Source organism: Psammomys obesus, unplaced genomic scaffold (assembly GCF_907164565.1).
Source record: "Psammomys obesus unplaced genomic scaffold, mPsaObe1.curated_primary_1811, whole genome shotgun sequence".
Lineage (NCBI taxonomy): Eukaryota > Metazoa > Chordata > Mammalia > Rodentia > Muridae > Psammomys > Psammomys obesus.
Window position 1 is genome coordinate 411348 of NW_026596295.1, and position 25392 is coordinate 436739.

A 25392-nucleotide genomic window follows, 5' to 3' on the forward strand; every position below is an offset into this window, starting at 1 on the left:
ATTTTACATACACACAACACACACATACACATTTCCAAATACTGGTAGAAATACACAATTTAATTTGTTATAAATCATCTGTAATTTAAGAATAGCATTAATTTTACAGAATTGCACACTGTCACCATAACCAGATATTTATGAAAATTATATCAGCTTTACTTTCAATAATTGAAATTTATGGCCATCCAAGTCCAATAATATCTGAATGATTAATCAAGTTGGTATTTCTATTCACAATTATATAAAGAATTTACTTAAAATTTAAATAACAGTTACATATTAAAATGAGGTATTTTATTTTGCATAGTGTATTTACTTGAAATATTAGAAGAAAAACAAAACATATCCAAGTGATCTTTGTTAGAGAAAATATTAGAGATGCTTTAAAATCTTTTATTAATACTTTATATTAATGCCAAATCTTTGTTTAAAATTGCTTACCACTTGCAACCTAAGTGGCCTCTCTTCACAGGGAACATATCCTGGAACTTGTGTTTCTGGTTTAGGAAAATCAGGTGGTAAAGCAAGTATATAGTGACACATTTTATTCACACCCTTGCACTAGAAAAAAAAAAAAGAAAAAAAAATACATGATACACCATTTTTAACACAGTGCAAGTATGAAATTTCCATTAAAACAAGTAAATATCAAAAAGAAACTACAAGATTCACAAAATGGAAAAAAAAATCATTCAATTGGCCAACAAATATATTTTGGTAAAATGAGTCAAAAGTATAGTTTCAAAATCTAGGTTAAATTTCTCAGATATTCTCATTTATGCTATGGGCTTATTATAAGCAGGAGTGTAGAAGGGCTGAAATACATTATACATGTTGAATTGCTTTGAAAAAGCATTTTCATGGAAGAATGGCCCTCATAAGCTCGTATGTTTGAATGCTTTTTCCACAGTTAATTGAACTGTTTTGGAAGAATTATGAGATGTGGTCTTTTTGGTGGAGGTCTGTCACTGGGGGTAGCTTTTGATGTTTCAAAACTCCACATCCTTCCCAGTTAACTCTATCAGGCATGTGGATTGGGTATATGGTCCCAGTTGCTTCTCAAACACCATGCCTGCCTATTGGCTCCAATGGTTTGCCCATGGTCATGGACTCACCGTATTAAACTGTAAGGCCCCCCCCAAAACTGTTTCATTTATAAATTTCCTTGCTTCTAAGTATCTTATCACAATAAAAAGTAAGATATATTTTATCTATTTATCCCTTCATTACAGTTTGCTTTCAAAACACATCTTATGCAAAGATTTTTGTATACTTTCATATTCATTTACAAAAATTTATAAATATTTGTGAATATTTATGAATATAATATCATTCTATAAATATTAATTAAGGGAGTTAAACACTGTAAATTTTAATGTTTCAAGACAATATAGTTAAAAATTGGATTATTTAATGACAGTTAAGAAATTTCATTGTTATGTTTTGAAAATGAAATGTTCCCCATAATTTCATGTGTTTGACCAATGACTCTTCAAGAGTAAGTGCTTTCTAGAAGAACACTGAACCTTTGGGAGGTAGATACGGGGCTGTGTGATTTAAGGTAGGCCTAAACATTTCCTTTCTACTTTTTGGTTCATCTCTATGAACAAAGTGTACACAGCAGCTATGCCCTTGCTGTATGATGGATTGTATTCCTTTTTAAACTATATAACAAAACAAATCCTTCCTTAAGTTGTGTCTTTGTCAGGTATTTGGTTGTAGCAACAAAAGTATTATAGTAACAACAAAAACCATTATTTTGCATGGTATCTAAAATACTAATTAAAGAATATAATAAGGTTAAAAGAAACAAATTTCAATTTTTTTTTAGTAGAATGACAAATGTTAAACCAGTAAACTAACTACCTAGTTATCATTCATATCAATGTGGATGTGAGAGCTATAGTTTACACATAACTCAGCATATGGAGCTCTATAAATATGTATTGTTGACAATTATCATGCCATGTAAGCAATTTTCAAGCATTGTAAGGGAATATATAGTTTGTATAATGTTGCCTTTAAGTAAATAAATGGGCAAAGGAAAGTACAGTATTTAAATTGTTAAATCCTACACACATATTGGATATTTTAATATTCTTATCTTTAATGTCGGATATATTCAATGTAGAAGGCTCTTACTGACCTTATTACGGGTGAAACACTGATAATGAAAAGGGAGTGCTTAATGGAGAAGCACCCATGGCCACACACTAGAAAAACTTTCAAGCACTGTCTCACGTTTCCAAAAGTCATCATTCCTTTACCTTTCTTATGTACAGTCTATAGATGCCAATTGAGTAATTATTATTATTATGGGGAAATTTTGAGATACTTTTGGAAGATGCAACATAATTGAAGCACTACATGCAACTCTCAGGTATTACCAAATAGAATATTAAAACATGAGTACCTACAACCATTTGAGCCAAACAAGACTGAAATAAAATTAGAGAACTATACCTTTTAAAAAACAAATGTGGTAGGAACTGAAAAATATCATCCTGAGTGAGGTATCCCAAACGCAGAAAGACACACAGGGGATATACTCACTCATAAGTGAATATTAGACATGTAATATAGGATAAAGATACTAAAATCTGTACACCTAAAGAAACTAATCAAGAGGGAGGACTCTGGTTAAAATGCTCAATCCCCATTCAGAAAGGCAAAGAGGATGGACATCAGAAGAAGGAGAAAACAGGGAACAGGACAGTATCCTGACACAGAGGGCCTATGAAAGGCTCTACCCTTTGATACCTGCAGGGTATCAAAGCAGATGCTGAGACTTATGGTCAACCTTTGGGAAGAGTGCAGGGAATCTTATGAAAGAAGTGGGAAATAGTAAAACCTGGAGAGGACAGGAGCTCCACAAGGAGAGCAACAGAACCAAAAAATCTGGGCACAGGGGTCTTTTCTGCGACAGAAACTCCAAACAAGGACCATTGGTGGAGATAACCTAAGACCCCTGCACAGATGTAGCCCATGGCAATTCAGTGTCCAAGTGGGTTCCATAGTAATGGAAACAGGGACTGTCTCTGACATGAACTGATTGGCCTGCTCTTTGCTCACCTCCCGCTTAGGGGGGAGCAGCCTTACCAGGCCAGAGAGGAAGACAATGCAGTCAATCCTAATGAGACCTGATAGACTAGGATCAGAAGGAAGGAGAGGAAGACCTCCCCTATCAGTGGGCTTGGGGAGGGGCATGCATGGAGAAGGGGGATTGAGGGTGAGATTGGAAGGAGAGGACAGAGGGGGCTATGAGGGCGTACAAAGTGAATAAAGTGTAATTAATAAAAATTAAAAAAATATTCAAAAGAAAACAAATTTTAGTGATTAAATCTATATGTTAGCCCTGAACAATAGTAAATTTGTAAAAGTTCACAGCAAATAATGTATGTATGTATACAGTTTTGAACAAAGTCAATTTGCCCTAACCATTCTGAAATATATGTATAACAATTAATCATTAATACAATTACTGTTAATTACAGGCACCATATAATGGATTAGTTCTCCAAAATGCATTCCTTGGCAGCCTGTACAATTCCTTGGCAGCCTGTATAAACTTCCATGAAGTTCTGATGAGTTTACCACTCAGAGAGGTATAATTTTTGTTTTTATTTGTCTCTTTTAGATGTTGGCCAGAGCCTAAATATGTTCTTCTTTACTCTTTCTCTAAAGCACTCCTCCATGACATATAGCTACTAATCTTCAAAATGGCTGACACCTATTTCTATTTAACTCAAACAGGATGGTTTTGTTTCTTTTTTCTACTCAATCCTCTCCTGCAGCTTTGGATAATTATAACTTCCCTGCCTTGCAGTTTTTTGTTTGTTGGTTGATTTGTTTTTGTTTAATTAAAGTCTAATAAAACTCTCTTGGAGCATCAAAGAAAAGTACTCTTATCTGACAGAAACATACTCTATGCCCTATCCTACTTCACCCATCATCATTCTCTAGGAATTACTGACTGGAGAGTCAGTATTTCCATGTCTTCATTAAGAAAGTAGTCTATTCAATGTTTGGGAGTACTATGGGAAAAATATGATAGGCATGTAAAGTGATGGATGTTAATTGGCTTGATTCATTCCATAAAAAGACATGTGTGTCTACACACACACACACACACACACACACACAAACAGAGAGAGAGAGAGAGAGACAGAGAGAGAGACAGACAGACAAACAGACACAGAGAGACAAAAACACACAGAAAGATTTCATATCACCTTTAACCCTATGAATAAATATAATTGGTATTTTTTCAAGACAGTCTTGCTATGTAGTTCAAGTTGGATTTTCTGTCATAATCCTCTGTAATCATACAGAGTACTTGGATTACAGATGTTTACAACTATACTGACTTTATAACTTTTTGTATATATTCCTTTGAGAATGTAAGTTACATAGGAAAATATACCTATTTAAGAAGTTAAAGAGTTCAGAATGCAATATATATACATATGTATATAATCCTTCATAATTACTTCAATTTAGTACAGACTTTACTTAAAATATCATTTATAAATATCACAAATATTATATCTACAGGTTTGATATTCTCAAAAAAAGAATATTTAATTTGATATTACCATAACTAAAATTCAGCCCAAACTTGAGATGGGTTGTTACAGTTATGTGAGGCCATACTCTCAGGCTTTTTACATTTTTATTGCTACACACAGCATTTGGAAAATAGTGTATATTTATTGAAGGTTTTTCTCCTCTGGACCAAGAGGAAGTATTCTTTTTATTTACTATTTCTTATAATTTATTCACTTAGTATCATGGCTGTAGGTCCCTCCCTCATCTCCTTCCATTCCCACCCTCCCTTCCCCTTCTTCCTTTATGCCCCTCCCCTAGTCCACTGATAGTCGAGGTCCTCCTCCCCTTCTATCTGACTCTAGCCTATCAAGTCTCATCAGGACTAGCTGCATCATCTTCTTTTGTGGTCTGGAAAGGCTGCACCCCCCCAAGGGGAAGTGATAAAAGAGCCTGCCACTGAGTTCATCTCAGACACAGTCCCTGTTCCCATTACTAGGAAACCCACTTGGATACTGAGCTGCCTATGGGCTAGATCTGAGAAGGGCGTCTAGGTCCTCTCCATGCAAGGTCCTTGGTTGGAGCATCTGTCTCTGCAAGTGACCCTGGGCCCAGTTTCTTTTGGCTCTGTTGGTCTCCTTGTGGAGTTCCTGCACCCTCCACATCTTTCTATCTCCCCATTCTTCCAAGAGATTCTCTGCACTCTGCTCAAAGTTTGGCTATGAGTCTCCACTTCTGCTTTAATACCCTGCAGGGTAGAGTCTTTCAGAGGTCCTCTGTGGTAGGCTCCTGTCCTGTACCCAGTCTTCTCTCGCTTCAGATGTCTATCCAGCTTGCCCTTCTCAATGAGGATTGAGTATGTTTCCTAGGGTTCTTTTGTTATTTAGCTCCCTTAGGACTATAGAAAATTAAAGAGAAAAATTGATTTCCAGCTTTCCAAAAAGAACTCAGAGATCTAATCAGTTTCATTTCTACTATTTTTTTTACATTTATTTATTTATTGTGCATGTGTGTGATAATAGTATGTCAACTCAGTCTCAGCAAAGACCCCTGCACTCATATATGTTTTCTTTTTGATTCTGTTGCTCTCCTTGTGGAGCTCCTGTCCCCTCTATATCTTTCTATCTCCCCTTCTTTCTTAAGATTCCATGCACTCTGCCCAAAATTTGACTGTGTCTCAGCATCTGCCTCTGTACCCTTCTGGGTAGTCTGTAAGAAGCCTTCGGTGGTACAGTAATGTCCTGTTCCCTGTTTTCTTCATATTCTGATGTTTATTCAGTTTGCCTTTCTGTATAAGGATTGATCATCTTACCCAGGGTCCTCCTTCTACCTTAAATTCTTTAGGTGTACAGATTTTAGTCTGTTTATCCTACATTATATGCCTAATATCAATTTATAAGTGAGTATATACCATGTGTGTCTTTCTGCTTCTGGGGAACTGTCAGAAATATTAATTAATAAATTAGTATTAGTATCAGAAAATAATAATACATTTTAGTATTCAGTCCTCACTACATTTGTAGTTTTGCTCTTACAACCTAAAATATTTTGTATAAAATACTTAATTTTATTCAACCTTATTTGTATGTCACAAAATAATAATAAATATACATTAAATAATCACTATATATACATAACACATGCACAGTAGTAAAGGAAGTAAAGTTATTTACTGAACTATAATGAACAATATAGTGAATAAAAATATTTTCTTTTAAAAAGTCTTAAAAAGGCACTTACCGCATTTATTAAATCAGATTCATTTTCATAGTTAAGATCAGACTACAAAATAAGAAAAGTAAATTAGTGCTTATTGTTGATATAAAACTTATTTATGTAATGTAACATAATATATATCAATAGAACCTTATTTCCAATATTGTTTTGATTTCTTAATTAAGGAAATGTATTCTCAAAATGAATGTAACTATCTTTTAACAAATTGCATTTACCCATGACATTTATAATGATTCCAATACAGTTTGACTAAATCTGCCATTAAAATTGAGTTTTATGTACCATACTATTATTTTATTTTACTTATTTCCTTAGAACTACTTCTCAAATTCTTCGAATTCTATTAATTAACATTTTCTTGAGGGTACCTATACATAATGGCCCAACATTAAATATTCTTTTAATGTTATTCTTGGATATGTTTTCACATCTATAGTAGACTCCAATATATTTAATCACTACACATTACATTTTCATTTAAGAAAATGAGATTAAACACTTTATAGATAAAATTTCCCCATATTTTTATAATTATGTTCAACTCTCAATATTTACAAAAACAAATATTTTTATACTTTTCCCTCTCATCACAGATCTTTAAAAATATATTTTTTATAATATATAAGCACAATCCTAACAAATTCATATCTTAATGATATTTTACATAAAATGTGCTTGCAAATTACAACATACATTATAGAATATATCTAGCACTGCAAAATGTTCTCCTAATGCTTGTACACCAGACTATAGTCTGAGTAAGAATGAATACTCTGATTTGTCTTATAATTAATTTTGTTTGATATTTCATGGAAATGAAATCACCTGGCATATATATTCTTTTTTTTCCACTGGCTTACTTACCATACCTATTTACAGAAAATACAAACAGACAGATGAAGAAAATCAACAAAACAGTTCAATATCAAAAGACAAAAATGGAAAAAATTAAAGAAAACATAAGTGGAGGAAATCATGGAAAGAAATTAGGGAATAAAACATAAACTATGGAAGTAAAGATGTCCAACAGACTATAAGGGATGGAAGAAAGAATGTCAGGTGTTGATGATACAATGGGAAAAACAATGTATCTGTCAAATAAAATATTAAAACTAACAAATCACTGGCATAAAATCACCAAGAAATCCAACACAACATGAAAAGACAAAAACCTAAGAAGAAGATAAAGGAAAAAGATTCCTGTCTGCAAGGCCCAGAAAATATTTTCAACAAAAATCATAGAAGAAAATTTCCCCAATTTAAAGAAGAGGCCTGTAAGAATACAAGATGCCTACAGGACATCTAATAGATTAGACCAGAAAAGAAAATCGGTACATAATAATCAAAACAGTAAGTATACAGAACAAAGAAAAAAACACTAAAAGTTGCAAGGGAAAAAGACCAAGATAACATGTAATGGCAAACCCTTCAGAATCACACTTATTTCTTGTTTTCTCCTACTTCCGACGTCTATCCTTTTGTCTTTCTAAGTGAGGATTGATCATCTTACCCTTGAACCTCTTCTTGTTTAGCTTCTTTAGGTGTACAGATTTTATTATGTTTATCCTATCTTATAGGTCTAGTCTCCACTTCTAAGTGAGTATAGACCATGTGTGTCTTTCTGCTTCTAGGATACTTGACTCAGAATGATCTTTTCTAGTTCCTACCATTTGCCTGTAATTTTCATGATTTCCTTGCTTTTCATTGTTCTGCCCCCTCCCCCCTGAGAGAGGAGTAGCCTTGCTAGGCCACAGAGGAGTACATTGCAGCCAGTCCTGATGAGACCTGATAAACTAGGGTCATATGGAAGGGGAGGAGGACCTCCCCTACCAGTGGACTTAGAGAGGGGCCGGGAGGAGCTGAGGGAGGGAGGATGGAATTGTGAGGGTATTAGGGAAGGGACTATGGATGGGATACAAAGTAAATAACCTGTAAATATAAAAAAATAAAAATTATAAAAAAAAGAATCACATAACTTCTCAATAGAGACTATGCAAGGCAGAAGGGCCTGGGCAGATTTCATGCAGACCCTAAGGGAACACAGATGTCAACCCAGACTACTATACACAGCAAAACTTTTAATCATCAAAGATGGAGAAAACAAGATAAGTACAAAAACAAATTTAAATAGTATCTACTCACAAATCCAGCCTTATACAAAATACTAGAAGGAAAAATAAACCAAAGACTGCTAACTACATTCAGGAATACACAGGAAATAAATACCCTCACTACAGCAAAATGAAAAGTAGCCAAGCATACAAACACACTACCACACTAACAGCAAAATCAAAGGATCTAACACTCACTTTTCATTAATCTCTAGCATCAATAGATTCAACTATGAAATAAAAAAGTCACAGACTAACAGAATGGATGAGTAAACAAGACCCAACAATCTACTGCATACAAGAAACACACCTAAGTCACAAAATAGACATTACCTGAGGGTAAAGGACTGGAAGATGGTTTTCCAAGCAAAAAGACCCCAGAAGCAAGCAGGAGTAGTCAATCTAATATCTTATAAAATAGACTTTCAAACAAAATTAGTCAAAAGAAATGGGAAGGTCACTTCATACTCATCAAAGGAAAATTCCACCAGGAATACATTTCAATTCTGAATATGTACACCCAAACTAAACGGAGAGAAACTGAAACCAATCTCACTGAAATCAAGGATAAGGCAAGGCTGTTCACACTTTCTTTATCTCTTCAACATACTACTTAAACTCTTGTTAGAGCAATAAGACAATTAAAAGCTACCAAGGGGATTCAAATCAGAAAGGAAGAAGTCAAAATATTACTATTTGTAAATGATACAATAATATACATGTGTGACCCTAAAAATTCTACCAGGAAACTCCTACAGTCAACACCTACAGTCAGGTGGCTAGATACAAAATTAACTAAAAAAAAAAAATCAAGAGATCTCCTATATACAAAAGGAAAACTGGCTGAGAAAGAAATTAAGGAACAACACCTTTCACAGTAACCACAAAAAAAAAAAAAACAGCAAATATCTCGGTGTAACTCTAACTAAGCAAGTCAAACACTTGTATGAAAAAAAAAAAACTTCAAGTCTCTGAAGAAAGAAATAGAAGAAGGTATCAGAAGATGGAAAGATCTTCCATGCTCATGGCTTGGTAGAATTAACCTAGTAAAAATGACAATTTTACCAAAGCAATCAGATTCAATGAAATTTCCATCAAATTACCAGCACAATTCTTACAGAACTTGAAAGAAAAATTCTGGAATAACAAGAAATCCAAAATGGCTAAAACAATCCTCTATAATAAAAGACCATCTAGAGGTATCTCCATCTTTGATCTCAAGTGTAATAACAGTAATGAAAATTGCATTGTACTGGCATGGAAACACACTGGTGAATTAATGGAATCAAACAGAAAGTCCAGAAATAAACCCACACACCTTTTGACACCCGATTTTTGACAAAGATGCCAAAATCGTACAATGGAAAAAAGATAGCATCTTCAACAAATGGTGCTGGTCTAAATGGAGCACATGTAGAAAAATGTAAATAGGTCCTTATCTATCACCCTGCATAAAATTAAAATGCAAGTGGATCAAAGATCTCAACATAAAACTAGACACACTAAATCTGTTGGAAGAAAACCTGGGGAAGAGTAGTGAACTTGTAGGCACAGGAGACAATTTCCTGAACAGAACACCAACAGCTCAAGTTCTAAGATCTTCATTCAGTTAATAAATGGGACCTCATACTAAAATCTGTACACCTAAAGAAGCTAAGCAAGAAGGAGGACGCTGGGTAAGATGATCAAACCTCAGAAAGACAAATGGGATTGACATTGGAATGAGAAAACAGGAAATAGGACAGGAACCTACCACAGAGGGCCTCTGAAAGACTCTACCGAGCAGTGTATCAAAGCAGATCCTGAGACTCATGACAAAACTTTGGCCAGAGTTCAGGGAATGTTATGAAAAAAAATATTAAAACCTGGAGAGGACAGGAGCTCCACAAGGAGAACAACAGAACCAAAAAACTATGAGCATAGGAGTCTTTTCTGAGACTGATACTCTAACCAAGGAACATTCATGGATATAACCTAGAACCCCTGCTCAGATGTAGCCCATGGCAGCTCAGTATCCAAGTGGGGACCCGAGTAAGGGGAACAGGGACTGTCTCTGACATGAACTCAGTGACTAGCTCTTTGGTCACCTTCCCTGAGGGAGGAGCAGCCTTGCCAGGCCACAGAGGACAATGCAACCACCCCAAATGAGACCTGATAAGCTAGAGTCAGATGGAAGGGAAGGAGGACTTCCCCTATTAGTGGAATTAGAGAGGGGCATGGACGGAGATGAGGGAGAGAGGGTGGGATTAAGAGGGAACAAGGGAGGAGGCTACAGGTGGGATACAAAGTGAACAAACTGTAATTAATATAAAAAATAAAAAATGTATAAAAAACAAAACAAAAATAAATGGGACCTCTTGAAACTGAAAAATATTTGTAAAGCAGAGGACACTGTCAACAGAAAAAAATGACAGCCTACAGACTGTGAAAAGATCTTCACCAATCCTTTATCTGACAAAGGGCTAATATTCAGAATATATAAAGAACTCAAGAAAATAGACACCAACAAACCAAATCATCCAATTAAAAAAATGTGACCTCCCCTATCAGTGGACTTGGGGAGGGGTATGAGTGAAGAAGGGGGTGGGAGGGTGGGATCGGGAGAGGAGGAGAGAGGGGTTTATGGGGGGATACAAAGTGAATAAAGTGTAATTAATTAAAAAATGTGGTATAGAGCAAATCAGAGAATTCTCAACAAAGGAATATAAAATGGTATAGAAACACTTAAAGAAATGTTCAACATACTTAGTCATCGGAGAAATGCAAATCATAACAATTCTGAGATTCCATCTTACACTTATCAAAGTGGCTAAGATCATAATTACAAGGAGAGCAACGGAACCAAGAATTGTGGGCTTAGGATCTTTTCTGAGACTGATACTCCAACCAAGGAACATGCACGGAGATAAACTAGAACACCTGCTCAGATGTAGCCCTTGGCTGCTCATTCTCGAAGTGGGTGCTCTAGTAATTGGAGCAGGGACTGTCTCTGACATGAACTCAGTGGCTGGCTCTTTGATAGCCTCCCCCTGATGTGGGAGCAGCCTTACCACACCACAGAGGAACACAATGCAGCCAGTTCTGATGATTCCTGATAGGCTAGGGTCGGATGGAAGGGAAGGAGGACTTCTCCTATCAGTGGACTTGGAGAGGGGCATGGGAGGATATGAGAGAGGGAGGGTGAGATTGAGAGGGAATGGGGGAGGGAGCTACAGCTGGGATACAAAGTGAATAAAGTATAATTAATATAAAAAATAAAAATTAATACAAAAATCTAAAGTGATACCACATCCTGGAGAGGACATGGAGAAATGGGAACCCTTCTCCATTGCTGGTGGGAGTGCAAACTTGTACAGTCTCTTTGGAAATCAATCTGTTTCTTTCTCAGAAAATTGGGATTTTTACTACCTCAAAATGGAGCTATACCACTCCTGGGCATATACCCAAAACTTTCCTCACCATGTAATAAGGACATTTGATCAACTATGCTCAAAGCAGCTTTATTTCTAATAGCCAGAATCTGTAAACAACCTAGATGTCCCTCTAGGAGGAATAGATACAGAAATTGTGGTACATTTACAGAATGGAATACTACTCTGCTACTAAAAACAAGGAAATCATGAAAATTGTAAGCAAATGAACAGAACCATAAAAGATCATACTGAGTTGGGTAACCCAGAAACAGAAAGACAGTCAAGGTATACATTCATTTATAACTGAGTATTTGCCATTTAATATAGGAAAGCCATCTACAAACCTAAAAAAAAAAAGCTAATCACTAAGGAGGAACCTAGAGATCATGCTTACATCTCATTCACAATGGCAAACAAGAAAGACACCAGAAGTGGTGGAAGGAAAGTAACAGGATGGGAGCCTACTATAGGCGGTCCTCTGAAAGGTTTCACCCAACAGGGGATCGAAGCAGATGCTGAAACTCGTGGTCAAACTCCGGGCAGAGCACAGGGAGTCTTATGGAGAGAAGGGTGGGAATAGAGTAATATGGAGGGGACAGGAACCCCACAAGGAGACCAACAAAACTGAAAAATCTGAGCCAAAGGGTTGCTGCAGAGACTTATTCACCAACAGAGGACCATGCAAGGAGAGGACCTGGACATCCTGCTCAGATATGGTCAATTGGCAGGTCAGGTTACATGTGGATCTCTGAGAGAGGAAAACCTCTGTTATGAGCTTGGTTGTCTGCTTTTTCATCACTTCCTACTGGTGATGCATCCTTGCCATGCCAAGGAGGCAGAGGATCCAGGCAATCCAAATGAAACTTGACAATTAATGTGCAGATAGCAATGGTGGAGAACTTCTACTGTCAGTGTTCTAGGGAAAGGTGACAAGAAGGAGGAAAGGTGGAAGTGGAGGGAGTTGAGTAATGGGGGTTCAATCGGGATATATGATAACCAAATTATGAAAAAAATTACAGTTAAAAAAGAAAATATGTAAATTGTTGAACACTACTTAATTTAAGTTTACACAGTAAAATATTTCACCCTTTCTTTGTTTCAATATTTCAGCACATTTATAATATACCATGTCTTTTAAAATATATTTTTCATATATATATATATATATATATACATATATTATATTTAATTTTTCTGTCACACATTACATCCTAACCATTGTTTTCCCTCCCTCCACCTCTTCCAGTCCTTCTCCTATCCTCTGATCCACTCTTCCTCCAATTTATTTGGAAAACAAAGCATGCCTCCTGAACATGGCCTAACAAGTTACAATAAAACTAGGCACAGACCCTCATACAGCCTGGAAGATACAATCCAATAAGAGGAAAGTGTAGTAAAGGCAGGCAGAAGAGTCAAGGACAACCCCATTCCCACTTTTGGTAGTCAAATAAGAACACCAAGCTATACAACCATAACATTTAGAGAGCAAAACTAGCAAAGACCCATGCAGGCTCTGTGATTGCTGTTTCAGTGTCTTTGATCCCCTAATGAGCCCTGCTCAGTTGCTTCTGTGGGCCATGTTCTCATGACATTCTCAACCCCTTGGGTTCATACAGTCTTTCCTCCCTCTTGTCTACTTTGCCCTTGTATTTCTGCCTAGTGCTTGGTTGTAGGTCTCTGCATCTTCTCTACTCCTTAAAGTCACTTTTTAAAAATTATTTATTTATGTATTTATGTATTTATGCATGTATGTATGTATGTATGTATGTATTTATTTATTTATTTATTTATTTATTTATTTATTTATTTATTTATTTATAAATTACACTTTATTCACTTTGTATCCAGGCTTTAGCCCTCTTTCCTTGTACCCTCCAAAACCCACCCTTTCTCCCTCATATTCCACAATGCCCCTCCCTAAGTCCACTGGTAAGGGAGTTCCTCCTTCCCATCCCTCTGACCCTGGTCAATCATGTCTCATCAGGACTGGCTGCATTGTCTTCCTCTGTGGCCTACTAAGACTTCTCCAACATCAGGGTCAGGTAATCAAAGAGCCAGCCTGGACTTTATTTCAGAGACAAACCCTGTCCCCATTACTAGGGAACTCACCTGGAGATTGAGCTGTCATGGACTATACCTGTGCAGGGGTTCTAGATTATATCTATGCATGGTCCTTAGTTGGAGTATCAGGCTCAGGAAAGATCCCTGTGCCCAGATTTTTTGTTTTGTTGCTCTCCTTGTGGAGCTCCTGTCTCCTCCATGTCTTTCTATCTCCTACTTCTTTCATAAGATTCCCTACACTCTGTCCAAGTTTGATTATGAGTCTCAGAATCTGCTTTGATACACTGCTGGGCAGAGTCTCTCAGAAGCCTTCTGTGGTAGGCTCCTCTCCTGTGTCCTGTTTTTTCCTTCTTCCAATGTCAGTCCTGATGCCTTTCTGAGTGAGGATTGGTCATCTTACTCAGGGTCCTTCTTCTTGCTTAGCTTCTTTAGGTGCACAGATTTTAGTATGTTTATCCTATATTATATAACTAATATCCATTTACAAGTGAGCATATACCAGGTATGTCTTTCTGCTTCTGGGTTACCTTACTCAGGGTGATCTTTCCTAGTTCCATCCATTTGCCTGCAAATTTCATAATTTACTCTTCTGGAGGTAAGAAGATCTCTGATCTCAAGCTGTACTATAGAGCATGCCATAAAAATGACATGTACTGACATAGAAACAGACTGGTGGATCAGTGGAATCTAATCAAGACCCAGAAATAAACCCACAGACCTATGAATACTCGATTTTTGACAAAGAAGCCAAAACCATTCAATGGAAAAAAGACAGCATCTTCAACAAATGGTGCTGGTCCAACTGGATGTCCACATGCAGAAAAATGAAAATAGATCCATATTTATCACCTTGCACAAAACTAAAGTCCAAGTGGATCAAGGACCTCAACATAAAACCAGATACTCTAAATCTGTTAGAAGAAAAAGTGGAGAACAGCCTAGAACTCATTGGCACAGGAGACAACTTCCTGAACAGAACACCAACAGCACAGGCTCTAAGAGCAACAATCAATAAATGGGACCTCATGAAACTGAAAAGCTTCTATAAAGCAAAGGACACTGTCATCAAAACAAAACGACTGCCTACAGATTGGGAAAGAATCTTCACTAACCCTTTATCTGACAGAGGACTAATATCCAGTATATACAAAGAACTAAAGAAGCTGAAAAGCAGCAAACCATGTAATCCAATTAAAAAATGGGGAACAGAGCTAAACAGAGAATTCTAGACAGAGGAATATCAAATGGCAGAGAAACACTTAAAGAAATGCTCATCCTCATTAGCCATCAGGGAAATGCAAATCAAAACGACCCTGAGATATCACCTTACACCCATCAGAATGGCCAAGATGAAAAACTCAAGGGACAACACATGCTGGAGAGGTTGTGGAGAAAGGGGAACCCTCCTTCACTGCTGGTGGGAATGCAAACTGGTACAACCACTCTGGAAATCTACCTGGCGCTTTCTAAGACAATTAGGAATAGTGCTTCCTCAAGACCCAGCTATACCACTGCTAGGTATATACCCAAAGTTTGCTCAAGTACACAAAAGGGATATTTGCTCAACCATGTTTATAGAAGCATTATTTGTAATAGCCAGAACCTGGAAACAACCCAGATGTCCGTCAACGGAGGAATGGGTACAGAAATTGTGGTATTTTTACACAATGGAATACTACTCAGCAATCAAAAAGGAGGAAATCATGAAATTTGCAGGCAAATGGTGGGATCTAGAAAAGATCATCCTGAGTGAAATATCCCTGAAGGAGAAAGACAAACACAGTATATACTCACTTATATAGACCTATAAGATATGATAAACATAATGAAATCTATATACCTAAAAAAGATAATCAAGAGAGCGGACATGGGGTAAGATGATCAATCCTCGTTTAGAAAGACAGATGGGATGCGCATTGAACGTATGACAGGAGTCTACTGAGCGCATTTGAAAGACTCTAACTAGCAGTGTTTTCAAAGCAAAGACTCATGACCAAACCTTTGGCAGAGTACAGGGAATCATAAGAAAGAAGGGGAGTTAGTCTGATGAGGAAAGGATAAGAGCTCCACAAGGACCAAATATATCTGGGCACAGGGTCTTTTCTGAGACTGACATGCAACCAAGGACCATGTATGAATGTAACCTAGAACCTCTGCTCAGATGTAGCCTGTGGTAGCTCAGTAACCAATTGGCTTCCCATAGTGAGGGGAACAAGGACTATTTCTAACAGGAACTCAATGACTGGCTCTTTGGCCTCCTCACCCCCAAGGGAGGAGCAGTCCTGTTAGGCCACAGAGGAGAGCTTTGCAGCCAGTCCTGAAGATACCTGATAAAACAGGATCAGATGAATGGGGAGGAGGTCCCCCCTATCAGTGGACTTGGCAAGGGGCACAGTGGAGATGAGGGAGGGAAGGAGGGACTGGGAGGGAATGAGGGATCGGGACACGGCTGGGATACAGAGTTAATAAAATGTAACTGATAAGAAAAAAATAAAATTCAAAAAAAAAAAGAAAACAAGAAAAAAAAATAAGTGGTAAGAAAATTAGATTTTTATTTTGTCTTTGTGTAAATGTTTGTGACTTATGAAATTATGTGCATTACTTGCATGCAGTCCTTGAAGAGCCTAGAAGAGGCCTTGTAGCCTCAGGAGCTGGAGTTACAGGTAGCTGTGAGGCATCTAACATAGATCCTAGGATCTGAACCAGGGTCTAACATGGATCATAGGATCTGAACCAGGGTCTTCTACATGACCAGTGACTACTCAACCAATGTTCCATATCTCAAACATTATCTCTAAATATTTTGTTTTGTTCTGCTCCTTCTACAAAAAAAAAAAAAAAAAAAAGATCAGATATATAAGGGGGCAAAACTCAAAGGATGATGCAACCATATTATAATATAAAACTGGCAAAGCTATAAAAATCAGTATGGAAGTTCTTCAGACAGATGGGACTCGATCTACCTCAACATCCCGCTATCCTACTCTTGAACATATACCCAAACGATGCAACATCCTACCATAAGAAAACCTTCTCAGACGTTTTCATTGTTGTTCTATTCATAATAGTCGGAACTTGGAAACAAACTGCATGTCCCTCAACAGATGAAAGGATAAAAATGTGTACATTCACACAATAAAGTACTATTCGACTGTTTAAAACAACTGACATCAAGAAATTTCCAAATACAGCTATAAAACTACAAGAAAATCTTTCTGAGTGAGGGAACCTGAACCCAGAAAGTTAAATATGGTATGAATTCACCTAGATGTAGATATTAGGCATTAAATGAGTGATAAGCAACCTACAATCCATAGACCCGGAGAGAATAGGCACAGAGCAAAGAACTAGGGAGGAAACATGGGCCTCCCTGGCAAGTAGAAACAGAATATACTTTATATGTGAACTAGGGACAGGGTGGACAGAAACTGGAGCATCAGGTGAAGAAGGAGAAGAGGGAAAGGGAAAAGTGTAAAAAAAAAAAAAAAAGAAAAAAGTAACTCAGGCAAAAATGAACACATATTTCTATAGTTTAGATATGAAAGTATAACAAATAAATACACATTTCATACCTGCAAATTCAAGTTAATACACTAGCAAAAAATGGTGGAGTACAGACTGGTCACTTCCTCATGAAACATTTATCAGCCATGATATTGATTGATACATTAATGGTGAGCATGAATATGAAAGCACTATAACAGACTTTAAAAAACATATTCCCTTTATACCAGTGTGACAAAAGGGAGCATGCTACATGAGTTGTATGAAATATCCAGAATAGGAAAGTGAACATAAACAGATAGCAGGGTAGTATTTGTGAAAGCCCAAGGGGAAGAGAAATGCTGTAAAATACATGGGTTTTCCTATTGGGATAATGAAAATATGTTGATAAAATAATTAATAAAATAATAATCTAAAATATTTTAAAACAAACACTATCATACCGCATTATGAAATCCAAGAAATATTTTAGTATTTCTTTTACTTTTGAAAATTATAATGAAATTACATGACTTCTCCCTTCCCTTTCCTGCCTCCAAATTTGTCATATATATCTTCTTGCTCTCGTTCAAATTCATAGCCTCTGTTTACATTAATTTTTGTTATGTACACACATATATACCTATATGCTTATGTATATATGTATATATATATATATATATACACACACACACAAACACAAACATATTCCTAAATAAAACTCGAACAGTCTGTATAAATTTATTTGTTTATATGCTTTCAGGGATGACCACAAAGTAGTAAATTTTTCTTGACATTTACTTCTGAAATAACAGCATCATTATTTGTTCTACATGAATATAAATTCTAACACTTAATGAACGTTAAATAATTAAATTATCTAATTCATTATATTTCCCTTTCATGAAAATATAATGTAACTTTGAAGAACTTGAAAATTTCCCAGAGGAGCATAAGAGAATCACTTAAAATTATTCATTCAGAAAACAAGACTTAACCTAAAATGAAGGACAATACTTCATTAAAAAATTAATTATAGAATTAACCTTCCTTTTTAGAATATTTATTTTTTAATTTTTTTCTTTATTATTATTATTTATCACAATTTATTCACTTTGTATCCCGGAGGTAGCGCCCCCATCTCCTCCTGATCCCACCCTCCCTTTCTCTCCTCCCCATAACGCTCCCCTCCTTCACTGATAGGCAAGGTCCTCCTCCCCTATGATCTCACCCTAGTCTATAAGGTCTCATCAGGACTGTCTGGATCCTTTTTCTCTGTGGCCTAGTTAGGCCACCTTGCAAAGAGCAGGCCACTGAGTCGATGTCAGAGACAGCCCCTGTTCCCCTTACTAGGGAACCCACTTGGACATTGAGCTGCCTATGGGCTACATCTGGGCAAGGGGTGTGGTCCCCTCCATGCATCATCCTTTGTTGATTCATCAGTCTCTGCAGGACCCCCATGGGCCTAGATTTTCTGGCTATGTTGGTCTCCTTGTGGAGCTCCTGTCCCCTGTAGGTCTTTCTATCTCTCCCTTTTTCAATAAGATTTCCTGCACTCTGCCCAAAGTTTGGCTATGAGTCACAACATCAGCTTTGATAGCCTGATGGGCAGAGTCTTTCAGAGGTCCCCTATGGGAGGTTCCTATCCTATTCACTGTCTTCTTCTCCTTCTGATGCCTATTCTGTTTGCCCTTCTGAATGAGGATTAAGCCTCTTCCCCCAGGTCCTCCTTGTTCTTTAGCTTCTTTAAAACTTACAAAATTAGAAATGTGCAAATCAAGTAGAATTATTCAAAATAAATCTTGAAATCTGATGATTGTTTTCTCTGTCCTTGTATGATGAACTATGTCCACCAAAAGGCAAAGTTACCAGTTTTACATTTCCTAGCATTTCCTACTAGTTGTGCTAGTTTCCCGCACAAACAACCATGGCGTTATTTAATAGAAATTCCACCTCTGATATCAAAATAAAAATATAAATGGGTGTATGTGTGTTTGTGTTGGGGGGGTGCACGTGCATGTACTTAAAGCATACAAAATAAATTATAGTGTGGTATAATGTGAGATAAAAGCATGTGAAAAAAATCATAATGATTAAAAATAAAATATTTCTGGATTGATGACTTATTTTTTAACTTTTATTTTTCTCTCATACTTTATATATCCTGATCACATTTTCCACTCCCTCGACTCTTCCCAGTCCTTCCTGCATCTACCCTCTTCCCCTGATCAACATCTGTTTCATGTAGGAAAAAAGATACTCTCATATCATGGCTGGATGTGGCAATCCAGTAGAAGGTAAACAAAACAAAAATTGTGAGTCTTGGAACAGCTTATCTGGGATGTCCTGCATACAGAAAAAAAATGCTTAATTATACATCAACTGTAGCTGATATATCAAATTCACTTGAAGAATGCTCACTTTTAAAATGGATCTGATGTGGGCCAATCAGCCAGCCTGTCCTTCTTCAAACTGGCCATCCCTAAATTATGAGTGGAAGATACTTCAAAGACCTTAAAAAACCTCTAGCCTTCAAGAAAGAATGTACTTTTTGTTTCCCCAGTGCTGTTCACTGCTTTGTAGAGAACTTTTCTTGTTTGTTTTTTGTTTGTTTGTTTTTTGAGATTATAAAATAATTACAAAAATATTCTCCAAATGTTCTATTATGCCCCTCCTTGCTTTCTTTTAAATATATGACCTCTTTTTCCATTATTGCATGCATACTTGTATCTGTATATGTGTATACACATATAGTCCTAAATAATTTGCTCTGTTTGTATGTTACTTGCATTTATTTTTTTGAGGCTGGGCTCTTGGTATTGGATAATAAATTGATGTGCTCTTTGCTGGGGAAGAATATTTTACTGCTCTCAGCATTCCTTAGCTCCTTGTGGTTCTTTGTATAAGGTTCAGGCCTTTACAAGGTCCTAACCACTCTGAATTTCTATTGGTGTCATCTTGTATATCTCATGTTTGGGCAATTTTATTAGATGAGCCTTTATAGGTGTAGCCTCTAACTGCTAGGATACACATTGTCATGGAAATTCCCTAATCATCTTCTTAGACCCTTTCTGCCCCCTCTTCCACAACGTTCTCTGAGCCTTAAGTGTAGATTATGATGCTAATGAACCACATAGATGACCAGCATGGCACTATAATCTTAAGAGTGTAACTGAGGCACAGATATCTTGGTGGTAAGGAACAGCTGCCTTTGGACTTAGGAGGCACTAGATAAAGAGGGGAACCATGCCTGAGAATAGAAATCAAACTAACTACTAGGTGCTAGTGAGGTCATGTAGAATGGAAGAGAATCTACAACTACTAATTTACTAAACCAACGTAATACCTAAGAACAATCTAAACATTTGTCCCTATACTCCCCAATGAATGTATTCTTCACCCTCATCAAGAAAACTTCTCTTTGCAACAGATGGAGACCTCTACAGAGAAAGACAATCAACCAAAATGAAGAATTATGAAAGCCAGGCCCAATTTACAGAAAATCTTTCTCTTTGTGTTTTTCCTATATATGTGTGTTTCTTTACAAATAATCAAAGCTTTTCCTTACTGGCTAAATAAATGAAAATAAAAATAAATAATAAATTTGATTTGAAGGTAGCATCTAATACCCTGATTCTCATAATTGGATACGTATCATAATAATTTGGGGAACTTTTGGGAAATGAAAACGACCAAGCTTTTTTTTTTCATATTAATTGAGTCTAAATTATCTGGACCAAAACTGATTATCCCTATTTTTTTAATTCTCATGTAATAGTTATATGCATTTAGGAATGAAGCAAGAATTTGGGAATAAGCTTTAGGAACAAAGTTATGTTAAGTCCCTTTTGTGGTACTTTCTTTCAAACTTTATGATTATATATATGATTATATATAGAAACTTCTCACTTTTTCTATGACAAATGTTTCATGCTTCACTAATGATTTATGGAACTATTACCCAGTTTTTAAATAATTTTGCCCAATACAGGTTCAAAGGAAAGATGGAGATTTTTAATTTTCTGATCAATAATTCTAGAAATACTATGAGGGTATTTTCAATCAAACTTTCTTGGTTTTCACTTAAGGTCAAGATGATGAAAGATATGACTTTTTGATTAGCCTTATTCATTTCTTACAAGCTTGTCCAAAGAACACAATCTCCTGTACTTTCTGACAATTGTGCTTACTTCTATAACCAGACATTTACTTCTATGTTTTTTTTCTTGTTTTTTTTTTCAATTTTTTTAATAAATTACAGTTTATTCACTTTGTATCCTTGCTGTAACGCCCTCATCCCCTCCCAATCCAGCCCTCCCTCCCTCATCTCCTCCCATGCTCCTCCTCAAGTCCACTGATAGGGAAGGTCCTCCTCCCTTCCCTCTCACCTTAGCCTATCAGGTCTCATCAGGACTGGCTGCATTGTTTTCTTTTGTGGCCTGGTAAGGCTGCTCCCCTATCAGAGGGAGGTGATCAAAGAACCACTGAATTAATGTGAGAGACAAGTCCCCATTCCCATTACAAGGGAACCCACCTGGAGATTGAGCTGCCATGTGCTACATCTGTTCAGGGATTCCAGGGGTTCTAAGTTATCTCCATGCATGGTCTATGGTTGGAGTATCAGTCTCAGAAAAGACCCCTATGCCCAGAATTTTTGGATCTGTTGGTCTCCTTGTGGAGCTCCCATTCCCTCCAGGTCTTCCTATCCCTTCTACCACCCTCTGCCTTCTTTCATATGATTACCTGTACTTTGACCAAAAGTTTGGCTATGAGTCTCAGAATCTGCTTTGATACCTTGCTGGGTAGTTTTTCAACAGCCTTCTGTGTTATGCTCCTGTCCTGTTGTCTGTTTTCTCCCTCTTCTGATGTCCATCCCCCTTGCCTTTCAGAGTGAGTATTGATCATCTTACCCAGGGTCTATTCTTTTAAATGGCATTTCTCTCTACTCACTTCAGCACCTAGCAGATTCCAGAATTGTTTAACATGTAAGACACTGTGTACTACTTTGTTTGGATTCCATTTTTACTTTAACTTCTTCATGGATCACTACAAAAATATTATTAAGTAGAAAAAGTAATCTTTAGATATTTTACGTACTACATTAGATGTATTTAAATGAGAATGGAAATTTAAAAGAAATGAAGAAATATAGAAAGATGTATTTAATAAATAAATCAGGAAGACATGTTATCAACATTTTCTAATATAAAGTGAAACATTCCTGCTTATGCATTGCTTCCATCAAGTTATTTTTTTTTAAATTTCAGATGTTATAAAAAAGAGAAAAATATTATTAGTAATATGCAAATCTTCTAAACTCTACATTCCTTTGAATCCTAAATTAGAGCTTTTGAAGATATCATATAGATGTAATTCCCTGTGATAAAAAGTGAAGTTAAGTGATCTTCACATAATTTTTCAAATATTGTAGATCTTCTCTGAATTTATGTTTGTGATGACATAATCTAAATATCTGGTTAACCTTGGTGAATTCTTTCATAACTATTATCCAAATGTTGCTGAATATTATAAGAAATGAGAAAGGATGTAAAGGAAGAATATGGGGAAACTGGTAGAGTAACATTGACTTTTTCTTCTTTGCATTAAAAAGTAATTTAGCTGTGAGAAAAATAAAGCCTTTGTAATTTAACCTTCCCTAAAATTTTAGAAAAAAAAACTTTATTCTGAGACAGTTAAAACTGAAAATAATATCTGAGTTTCAGTACTGCTTAATCTGTATGAAATGAGTTAGAACTTTGGAATGAAAGACCCGATTTATAATATGGTTACCTAGAGGCAGTGATGATTGAATGTTCATTTAGTGCAGTAATTCTCATTCTAAAGTGATTTTGCTTAACAGGGAAAATTTGAGGAATATTTGCAAATATTTTCATTACATTACAATACTAAAACAATTTCCCCACAACAGATTATTTTCATACCCAAAATGTCAATAGACCTGAAACTGAAAAGCCTTGCCATATAGTAAAATGGTCTGGTTTCAAAATATTCATAAATATTGCTACTTAGTGTATCTTTCATGAGTGACAGTCCTCTGAGCTACACAATTGCTATCTTGGGGATTTCAGCTGTGTCCCCAGCTGAGACAAGATGGACTTGTTGACAGTTTATTTTGCCACAAGAGTGGAAGAATGGAGCACTAAATTCTTTGCTGAATATGCAGCTGTTCCCTACCACCTGGAAAATCTTCATGGCTGCTGAGAGAGGAAACCAGAGACCAGGGAATATTAGGAGGATGCTAGAATATATAGAGACCAGGGAAGAGAGCAGGGTTTCTATCTATACTGCTGCAGGGAAGCCCTCATCTTTTCTGGAAAAAGAATTTAAGGTGTGGCCACACCATGTAAATAACGTCTCATTTAGGTCCTTTTCTGTAAGAAAGCCTGATAAATTCACTGGATTCCCTAAAGTGAACCTCAGCAGAATCATGCCTTGGTTTGTTTCTAGTACCTTAAAAAAAGGGTAGACATTGTTTTACTTCTCCCCATAGTAGGGAATTTTAGCATAAAAATCTATTCATTAATTAGTCTTTTAGAATTTATATTAAACAGCTAATTTTATTCCATCACATTATTTATTACTAAATTAGAAGGTATTAAGGAAGATGTTCTGAACTCAGTGGCTAGTTCTTTGGCCCCTCCCTCCTGAGGGAGGAGCAACTTTGCCAGGCCACAGAGGAAGACATTACAGCCAGTCCTGATGAGACCTGATAAACTAGGGTCAGATGGAATGGGAAGAGGACCTCCCCCATCAGTGCACTTAGAGAAGGGCATAGGAGGAGATGAAGGAGGGAGAGTGGGAGTGGTAGGGAATGAGGGAGGGGGCTACAGCTGGAATGCAAAGTGAATGAAATGTAATAAATGTAAAAAATAAAAATTTAATTAAAAAAACTAAACAAAAACTTAAAAAAAAACAAAAACAAAAACACCCAGGGCCAGATAGTTTCAACTCAGAATTCTTCTAGATTATCAAAGAAAAGCAAATACCAATACTCCTCAAACTATTCCACAAAATATAAACAGAAGGAACATTGTCTAATTCATTCTATGAGGCCATAATCACTCTGATACCCAAACCACACAAAGACCCAAAAAAGAAATAGAATTTCAGAAATTTTTCCTGATGAACATTGATGCAAAAATATTCAATAAAACACTCAAAATCAAAATCCAAGAACACATAAAAAATGTAATATACCATGATAAAGGAGTCTTCACCCCAGCTATGCACAGTGGTTCAATATATGAAAATCCATCATTGTAATCCACCATGTTAAAAAACAAAACAAAAACAAAAACAAAAACATGATCATCTCATTTGATGCCAAAAAAGCATTCAACAAAATCTAAAACTCCTTCATGTTAAAAGTCATGGAGAAGAAGGAGGGGGGATAGAAAGACCTGGAGGGGACATATCAACAGAGCCAAAAAAAAAAAAATCTGGGCTCAGGGGACCTTGCAGAGACTGATGAATCAACCAAGGACCATGCATGGAGAGGACTTAGACCCCCTTCTCAGATGTAGCCCATGGGCAGCTCAGTGTCCAAGTCAGTTCTCTAGCAATGAGAGCAGGGGAAGTCAAGGGCATGAACTCTTTTGTGAGGTGGCCTTACTAGGCCAAAGAGAAAGAGGATCCAGACAGTCCTGATGAAACCTGATAAGCTAGGGTCAGATAATAGGGGAGGAGGACTTCACCTCTAAGTGGACTAGGGGAGGGGCTTTAGGGAGGCAGAGGGTAGGGAGAGTGAGACTGGGAGGAGCTACAACCAGGATACAAAGTGAATAAACTGTAATAACCATAATACAGAAAATTTTTTAAATGTCTGGGAGATATCAGGGATACAAAGCACATACCTAAACACAATAAAGGCAATATACAGCAAGCTTATAGCCAACATCAAGTTAAACGGAGAGAAAATTAAAGTAATCCCATTGAAATCAAGGACAAGACAAAGCAGCTAACTCTCACCATTTTTCTTCAATATAGTATTTGAAGTCCTAGCCAAAGCAATAAGACAA

General features: G+C 36.5%; 1 protein-coding gene across 1 annotated transcript in view; it reads right to left on the reverse strand.

Moving 5' to 3' along the window:
- Nucleotides 1–25392, reverse strand: part of LOC129668970 (uncharacterized) — a gene marked incomplete at its 5' end in the record, with an annotated part of 287543 nt that overhangs the window by 228179 nt on the left and 33972 nt on the right. Inside the window, 2 exon segments of the mRNA XM_055597009.1 lie at nt 445–564; nt 6289–6330. Coding sequence (XP_055452984.1) covers nt 445–564; nt 6289–6330 — 162 coding nt within the window.